Source organism: Hippoglossus stenolepis, chromosome 21 (genome assembly GCF_022539355.2).
Source record: "Hippoglossus stenolepis isolate QCI-W04-F060 chromosome 21, HSTE1.2, whole genome shotgun sequence".
NCBI lineage: Eukaryota > Metazoa > Chordata > Actinopteri > Pleuronectiformes > Pleuronectidae > Hippoglossus > Hippoglossus stenolepis.
In genome coordinates this window covers 18,196,760-18,205,972 of record NC_061503.1, presented here as the reverse complement: position 1 = coordinate 18,205,972, position 9,213 = coordinate 18,196,760, and the positions used below count along the sequence as shown (strand labels likewise).

The 9,213-nt window shown below is 46.9% G+C and overlaps 2 protein-coding genes across 2 annotated transcripts; one reads left to right on the top strand and one right to left on the bottom strand.

Annotated features, from left to right (window-relative positions):
• Nucleotides 1–1,929, bottom strand: mrpl43 (mitochondrial ribosomal protein L43). The gene is made up of 3 exons (XM_035146479.2): nt 1,639–1,929; nt 1,437–1,543; nt 1–562 (listed from the first exon to the last, which is right to left on the bottom strand). Exons 1-3 carry the CDS (start codon nt 1,767–1,769, stop codon nt 345–347), a joined length of 456 nt encoding a protein of 151 aa, XP_035002370.1. The 5' UTR covers nt 1,770–1,929; the 3' UTR covers nt 1–344.
• Nucleotides 1,930–2,091: 162 nt separating this feature from the next.
• Nucleotides 2,092–6,108, top strand: twnk (twinkle mtDNA helicase). The gene is made up of 7 exons (XM_035146459.2): nt 2,092–2,200; nt 2,426–3,074; nt 3,705–4,407; nt 4,541–4,781; nt 4,866–4,973; nt 5,081–5,222; nt 5,417–6,108. Exons 2-7 carry the CDS (start codon nt 2,451–2,453, stop codon nt 5,732–5,734), a joined length of 2,136 nt encoding a protein of 711 aa, XP_035002350.1. The 5' UTR covers nt 2,092–2,200; nt 2,426–2,450; the 3' UTR covers nt 5,735–6,108.
• Nucleotides 6,109–9,213: the final 3,105 nt, after the last annotated feature.

Below are 9,213 nucleotides of genomic sequence, written 5' to 3'. Positions count from 1 at the left end.
TTTACACAATTCTTTTTTTATTTCATACAAGGTTGCATCTGCTCCCCCCCTGTGCTGCTCTTCAAAATAAAACTGTTATCTGCTATTGAATATGTGTCCGGTGGATTCCTGTGGAGTCTATTCAAAACGTGGCATTCAGAGTGTGTTCTCCTGCACGGCTCGAGTGGCTCTGCTGCCGCCGGCTGAAGGACACGGCAAAAACACACCGAGCCGGCAGTGACGTCTTCTGCAAGAACATCCGAGTAATTCACTGGAAACTGCTGCAAACACGAGGACTACGTGACCTGTGCAGACGAACCGCAGCTCTCAGGATGAGCTGATAACAGATGGAAAGAGTTCAGTCCTTAGACAGAGTCCTGCTGCTGGGGTCTGATGGGGCCGATGGCCGGGGGCCGGTTGGTGAACGGGTGCCACTGGCCCTGGATGCTGGGGTTGTCCGTGTGGAAGGGTTTGCGGATGCGCATGATCTCCAGGCCGGACTGATTCGCCAGTTTGGTCAGAAGCTCTGAAATCTGCAGGGACGATTTGCTGATGACGAGTTCTTCCCTCACGTTGCCGTTTACTGCAGGAAGGTACAATGAAAAAAGAGGAAACCATGAATCATACTTTTGTCGCTGACACAAGAAGTTTAGGTTTTTGAGGGAGACGAGTTCACCAAGTCCGGTGAAACCTCCGGTGGTGTGTTCACCTCTGCTCGAATCGATGAAGGTCTCAGAACAGCCAGTGTTATACTGCCCCCTACAGTATCTCACAGTGGTAACAAATGGTAAATGGTTTTGTATTTATATAGCGCTTTTCTAGTCTTACATACAATCTATTAGCAGCACTGTATGATGGGCATGCAGATGGAGAAGACTGGGGATCGAACTGCCGACCGCTCTACCCCTCAGCCACAGCCGCCAACAAGCACATTCGCTTTTCTTATGTCTTCATTCAAAAGCCACAGAACTTCAACATGTGTGTGAACTGACTGATTTTAGCCCTGAGCCTTTTCTACTGGAAACCGTGTTTTTGTTTTTGGATGATTTAACGTGACCAAAGTATATTGTAAATAAAACTATTTGCTTATAAATAGTTTAAAAAAACAAGTATTTAATCATCTTGGAAATGAATGTACTGAATAAGAAAGGTATTAGCACTTTAATCTACAGTTAAATGAACTGACATTCCTGTGTAGTTAGCAAATTAATATGATGCTGATTAATTGGTAAAACTGAACATGTAGTAAAAATATTATATTTGTCCTGAGGCCTCTGACAGATCAACACACATGAAGGACACAGCTTGTTTACATTGGTTTGAATGGATTTCCTCTGTAATTTGTTCACTTGCTTCCTGTGAAACAAACAGGAAACTACAGAACCTGTGAGATAAACGACCCCGGTGGTTTGTTTAGATGCTTTACAGAAGTTGAACACAGACGAACGAGCACTTACGATACTCGGCCACCACTTTGGGGATCCTGCAGGTCTGAGGGGACACGTACACGACGGTGCCCGGGTTGTTCTTGGCGTAGTCCACCACCCCCTCCTCGATAAAGTCCCTGAGAGGAGAAGGAGAAGAAGAAAGAGGTGATGAGGAGGAGGAGGTGCTGAGTTGCTGAATCGAACCCGTGACCTTCATTCTATGTGTTATTACCTGACTCCCAACGAGCTCTGTGCGTTCTTGGAGAAGATGATGGAGATCCGCTTGAGCTGCGGCACGTAGCGGCCGAGCCCGTTCCGCAGGACGCTGGCCAGGAAGCGGCTGGGCGTCCCCCTGGAGGACATCTGGACACAGGCGGCTAACTGACGGTCATTAAGAAGGAGTCACTGTTAGAAGCGTGTCCCCCGGAGGAGGAGAAGGAGGAGAAGGAGGAGGAGAAGGAGCAGCTTCCGTCTCAGAGGACGAGTTCACGGGCAGTGTGTGCAGAGGTGTCCGTCCCCTAAAAAGGCCCGGGGGGAAACATGTACCTGACATCCCCTTTTTAGAAAAACTAAATAATAAAACTAGATGAAAAATGAATACGATTAAAATTCAAGGAAAACATTCGGTAATATTTTTATTTAATAAAGCGTTGACATTTTTTAACGTGACTTTACTTCGCGGGTGATCCTCCTCAGCTTCCGTCCTGTGTTTCACACGGACTTGTTTTGGTAACGCACCGAAAAGCCCGGGTTCGAGGAGCATGGAGGAGACTGGAGGCTGATGACACGAGCTCGTAAGTGGAGTATTATGGGTTTTTCCTCTTGATTTATCTTGCTGTGTTTGTAGCTGAAGCTCTCACGCACGCACGCACGCTCACCCTCATGCATCGTGCGTGTGCGTCTGATTTAAAAATAACGGTTCCCTGGCCTGTGTCCTTCCTGGGATCAGCCAGGTGAACTCAAACCTTCCATGTTCTCCTGGAGGCTGATGTTTGTTGATGTCGTCGTGTCTGCTGCAGGTTCTCTGTCCCGTCCAGGTGACTGATGTGGAGGAGGCTCCTGCTCAAGGGCACCTCCTGCCTCCTGCAGGCGGCAGACCCCAAGGTCCTGCACCACAGACCTCTCTCATCCCTGTGTCTGAGGCTCCCCCCCCTCAGGCTCCTCCACAGGCCCCCTCAGGCTCCATATGTGGGTGCAGGCTACTTCCTGGCCCATGGGGGCACCAGGGCCTACAAGAAGGATGCCAAGTCCGCTGTGGAGCTCCCAGTGACCCCCATCACAGTCACTGAAATCAAACAGTACATACGCTCCAAAGACATCCCCTTCCACGACGGCTACAGCTGCCTCCACATCCCGAGCATCTTCGTGGAGCCGTCGGCGAGGAGGGACACGTTCTCCCTGTTCGTCGACAAAACCACCGGGCAGTTCCTGTGCAAGGACACGCTGGTGGAGGGGAGCTGGGAGGATCTCCAGGACTGTCTGGAGGTGATGCAGAAGGAGGAGCAGGACGTCCTCAGCCCCCACGTGCTGCTGGGATATCCAGACAGCGTGGAGGAGCAGGAGGAGAGGGACAGGGAGCTGAGGGAGGTGCAGAGGATCTGGTCCAGCGCCGTGCCCCTCACTGACGTCCCAGAGGACGAGGCTCTGCTGATTAAAACCATGTTCCAGGTACTGTCGAGTGTGAATCAGTGAAAGAAGAGGTTAATGACCCGTACCACCACCTCTCCATTCGGTATCGTGGTTTGGCGAAAGTAATAAAGATAAATGTGGGATGAACATGACTCAACAGATTTTACATTATCAATGGAGAGAAATAAGTAATGAAGGTAAAGGTTGAAAAGGCAAACTAGCCCTGATCTACACTGAGTTAACGTATCTTCAATTCTGTCCACGATTTATTGTGTAAATTTTTAACACAATCTTAGTTATGACTTTGCTTTTGTAACTGTTGAAAATATATGTTGTTAAAATTTAGAGTAACAAACACAAGTTAACTTAACATAAAGAGTTTTTCAAATTCTTTTAAGATGAAGCATTTTAATTTTACACTAGTAGTGAAATATTTCCTCTTTTTAGAGATTATCGAATACAATTCACACATAAAAATAAATCCTCCATCATTCATATTAAATTCAGAACAGAGTTAATGACGACAGGTTTGTTACACATGTAGATGGTCCTGGAGATTAGTTGAGCTGTGAAAGGCTGAATCACAAAATGCATCAGCAAAGGAAAAAAGAAAATACTTACATAACATGTCAGGGTTATTTTTTGATTATTGTTAATGTTTTGTTTCAGATCACAAAGGTTTCTAATGCAACCCTGAAGAAGTTCGGTGTGAGGCTCTTCAAACCCACCAAGAGTCTGGTCTTCCCCTGGTTCGGCGGACCCGACTGCTCCTTGAAGGGAGTGAAGCTCCTCTCCGCCCAAAGCACAGACACCGACAAAGTCACGTACAATGAAGCTACCGTCCCAAAGTGTAGTTCTTACTACAACCTGTTTGGCCTCCCCCTGGTGAGCCGTATGGACTCTGAGGTGGTGCTGACGGGTCACGAGCTGGACACCCTGGCTGTGAGTCAGGCCACGGGACTCCCCAGCGTTGCTCTTCCACGCGGAGTCAGCTGCCTTCCTCCGATCCTGCTGCCTTACCTGGAACAGTTCAAGCGGGTGACGCTGTGGCTGGGAGGCGACATCCGCTCCTGGGAGGCGTCGAAGATCTTTTCTCGGAAGCTGGGTCTGAGGCGCTGCTCTCTGGTGCGCCCGGGGGAGTACCGGCCGTGTCCCGTGGAGGCGCTGGCTCAAGGGAAGAACTTAAACCACATCGTCAACGCCTCCATCCCAGCAGCCCACAAGTCCATCGTGTCCTTCAAGCAGCTCAGAGAGGACGTGTACGGGGAGCTGCTGAACACGGAGCAGGTGGCCGGAGTGAAGTGGACGAGGTTTCTGGAGCTCAACCGGATCCTGAAGGGTCATCGCAAGGGGGAGCTGACTGTTTTCACAGGTATAAGAAACACAGACAGCAGGCCAACGTTTATTTGTAATCTGTTCTGAAAATAATTCATTTGGGACGGGAAAGTTTGAGTGTACGTTGTAATCACTTGTAGTTTATCTTGATATGTGTCTTTACTCACCAGGTCCTACTGGCAGTGGGAAGACCACCTTTATCAGCGAGTTGGCTCTGGACCTCTGCATGCAGGGCGTCAACACGTTATGGGGAAGCTTTGAGATCAACAACGTGCGTCTGGCGAAGATCATGCTCACACAGTTCTCCATGCAGAGGCTGGAGGAGAACCTGGAGCAGTACGACTTCTGGGCGGACAAGTTTGAAGACCTGCCGCTCTACTTCATGACGTTTCACGGGCAGCAGAACATCAAGTGAGACTCAGCAACGCCACGGGAATCCAGAAAGCTCGTAAAACCTGATCTGACCCGTCTCTAAACCTTTCCCCTTCTCCACAGGGCGGTGCTGGACACGATGCAACATGCCGTTTACCTCTATGACATAAACCACGTCGTCATTGACAACCTGCAGTTCATGATGGGACAGGAAAACCTCTCAGTAGACAAGTGAGTGAGACTTAATTTTGGACAAATATCAAGATTTTTTAAAAAAGTGAATCGTCCACATGCTCCTTCAGGAACAGTTCTTCTAAATGTTGGTGCGTGTGATGCAGGTTCGCGGTTCAGGACCACATTGTCGGGGCGTTTAGGAAGTTCGCCACCAACAGCAGCTGCCACGTCACTCTGATCATCCACCCCAGGAAGGAGGAGGATGATCGGGAACTGCAGACGGCGTCGATCTTCGGTTCTGCTAAGGTGAGACGGAGAAACGTTTAATCTTATCTACCGTACTGAGGGTTGTAACTGTGGTTAGTGCAACCAGGGTTAGAATCATATCCCAGAGCAAGGGAGTGTTATCACAAGACAGGAGGAGGATGTTTTGAGGGTCTAGCCATACTATTTGAAAGTCATAACAAAGACATCTTGATCTGTAACTCCCCCTCCTCCAGGCCAGCCAGGAAGCCGACAACGTCCTCATTCTGCAGGAGAAGAAGCTGGTGACGTGTCCTGGCCGCAGGTCCCTGCAGGTGACCAAGAACCGCTTCGACGGGGATGTCGGCATCTTCCCCCTGGACTTCCTCAAGTCCTCGCTCACCTTCTCGGCTCCCGTCAAAGGCAAACACAAACTGAGGAAGGTCGCCTCCAAGCCGGAGAACGAGGAGTCGGAGGAGGACGAGGCGGCGGTGAAGAAGACCCAGGTTAAAAAGGAGAAGGCAGAGAAAGCAAACAAAACAACAAAGACTCCAAGACCTGCAGCTGGAAAGTAAACCAACCAGAACTCATTCATATATATATATAACTCTAAACATTCATATTTTATGAAAGCCAAAAAGTTGCCATGTATTTTACATAAAAGATGTCAGACAGTTTTATGTCCGTCATAAGCATGGATTGAAGTAACGCTGGTAAAGCGTTGAACATGTTCAGTCTGGAAAGTTTTTAGTTCTGGACAATAAGACGAGTTGAACCCTTTTCTAAAAGTGTTAAAGTTCTTCTGTTTCAAAATATACTGTGACACAAAGCTACTGTTTTCATGTTTAAACACTGTCGTATATCATGATGATATAAGCTCCTACAGAGAACCACTGTTCTGAATTATGATTTATTGAACCAGCTGCTTTATTAAAAAAATGAAATCAAACAGGGCAAGGTCCACTTTTATAATCAGTCTATACTTCAAGCACTTGTTTTTACTTTCTCTGCTGAGGAGGTTGTGTTCTCGTCTGGGTTTGTTTGTCCGGGAGCAGGAAAAACTACAGAAATGATTTCCATGAAATCTTTTGGAGAACTAATATTGTTTTTCACTTTCTGTAACATTTTGAGATTGAGGTGTTTTTTCGACAATTTCATTGATTTCTCAGAGAATAATTCATGGATCTTGATGAAAGAAATCAGACATGTTTAAGAGTGTGTTTAATTTGCAGCTGTATTTCAGTTTGCAGGCAGCAGAGGGCAGTGTGACACATTCGACTCCAGACAGGAGCTGATGTGACTAAACCACAATAAACATCATGGCTGCTTATTTACTAACTGCAAACATGTGCATCTGATTCACGTTTGTCTCGAGGCGTCAGGAGAGAATAGAAATTCACTCAGTAGATCTCATACCTCTAAGTGTGTGTATAAATACACGTGTGTGTGTATACAGTGCGGTGATAAGGTGAACAATCTGCCTCGGTGGAGGTACGTGCTCTCTGAGTGCCCTTCCAAAGGTCAAGATCTTGTTAGTTAAATAACAGCGTGGCTCCTTATAGTTGAAACTGGAGTAGCACTAAGTAGAGCTCACACCTTCCGCCAAGACCCAACAATCAAGACTCAGAGTTACAGGTTTCTATCAGTCCCCTAAACACACCTGACTTTTTTCATCAAGAACTTTCGGGAAATGTTAAAGAAAGGATCCTGGATCTGCACCAAAATGCAATGGAATCATTCCTGACTCATACTTCATCCTCCTGCCAAGTTTCATGCTAATCCTCGCAGTATTTTTCTGTGTAATGCTGCTAACAAACAGACAAACAAACAGGCGGATGAAAACACAACCTCCCTGCTGAAGGTTATTAGCTCCAGATGTCTGTGTGATTTCTAAACACGCGTGCCACTGCACAATCTGCATGAGATAAAGTTGATCCTACACTGTTCAGGTAGAAGTATAATCGCTGCTGCAGATAATGAAGCGGGGTCAGGTTTCACACGTGACGAGGTTCCATCCACCTGCCTGATACCTGCTCTTTACTCCAGCGTCACGTTACTCAATCCATTATTTACACTGAGTGACTTTTAGTAAATGCAAAGTGCGTTTCAAATCATCTCTCGCATGAATATTTCATGGGTGCGATCAATGGACCTGCCTGGCCTGCGCTGGTGCACGGTTACACGTAGAACCGGCAACATTCAGAGGTGAGAACGTCTGAACGTCTGCGTTGTGCTGCACCGCGGCTGCTGGGATACGTCCGCGCTCGACGTGTCATGTTTCATCACCGCGAAGCCGAATAAAGCTCAGATTTACGATACAGAGGAAACGCTTCGTTGTGGGAATAGTGTGTTTTATATCAGGGCCTCACAGTAAGAGTCACTCTGATTAACTAAAGATTTATGATATTTGCACATTAAGACACAAGCTCTAAACAAGAGGCTCCAAACCTGACTCTTAGAAACACTTCTATTATATCTTTTAACTGAGAAAACTGGGGCCTCTCCAGCTCTTTCCTGGCTCCTGCCCTGACGGACCGGTCCAGGGAAGCTCCTGGCACCAGACCCACTTTACACATGGTATGTGGAGCCCCGAGCTCCTCGGAGAGCGGACATATTAATATTGTTGTAAACCGTGGGAACGATTCCTGGTGTAGTTGACGAACATAAATCACTGAACGATGATGTCAGGGTTTTGTTCCAAACTTAATCTTGTCTCCTGTCTTTAAATGTGTTTTTCTGTGAATGTTTTACTGCCGTGTGAGTACACTGTGCTGTTGGTAATGACTCCAGGCTGTGTGCTGGATGGCTCTGGGTGTCCTCTGGACCGTGAGGCGGCAGAGGCCTCTGAATGGGGCTCTTTGTGTTTGCAGGCATTGCTGCGCTCAGATGATGGTTCCACTGTCGCCTGCCAGCTCCTCAGAAGACGTAAAAATACACAGAATTGTGTGAGGATGCACGTGAACGCGCAGTTGTACTTTGAACTCTCAAATATTTACACTCTGGAGCCATTAGTCAGACTTTTAATAGCATTACTGAGCTTCATCCAAGGGCGCTTTACCGATAACAGCTCCAGTTCTCTGTTTCTTATCGGAGTAAACAGTTGGTGAGAATGCAAAACTAAAAAATGTTACTAGGTTAAATGGATAAAAGCTGGATGCTGATTGTTCTGCTTTGTTTTTAAAAGCTCGTTCAGATCAGAGCGTTGCATGCTTCTTCAAATAGTTGCCATCTGGAGATGAAACGACTTGAGTTACGCAGCTTTTAATCACGAAGGAAACAAATTGTGCGTAGACCAAACAAATTCCCCTTCATTAAAACGCTAAAGGACACGAGAGGACGGGAATCGAAAGATGTTTCAGCCGCAGACGAACCCTGATGTACGATCCGATGTCACAATGAAGAGTATTCGAATGGATCCACTCCACGAACTGATTTAACAAACAGGAAGAAGAAGAATCCGGGCATTATAATGATCCGAGGAACCTGAGCTCGAGGTTCCAGCTGCTGCCGCTGATGATGACATGCGTGCACAGCTCTCCGCCCCATTAGCTGCCCGTCGTTTAGCCAAATATTTGGGTCTGGAGGTAATTTCAAGACCCTCAATCAGAGTTAATCAGTCGGGAACTTTGACGCTGCTCGGTGACTTCACTCAACACGGGATCGTATTATTCACTTTCTGCTGATCGTGGATATTGTGTAGATCAGATCACGTGTCTTTATTATTACCTCAGTTATATTTTCGTCTGTGTTTGTTTGTTTGTAACTTCCCTGACTTGAGCTTTGTGGTAATCCATCCAGTGGTGTGTGTCACGCCAATGAAAACAACATGGCCTCCTTAGCTGATGTAACAGGAAACTGTCAAGTTCAACTTTCAGGCCGACATGGACAGGACGTGGTGGAAGTCATGAAAGTGCTCAGAATTGAATCACTGAGCTCTCAAAGCATTTTAATGTAAATATTCTGGCTCACTTCTTTTTGTCCGGGTCAATGAACCCTGAATTTTAACGTCTTAAAGACACAGGGAGAATGTTATTGGACGTTAAAATAGAAAGTG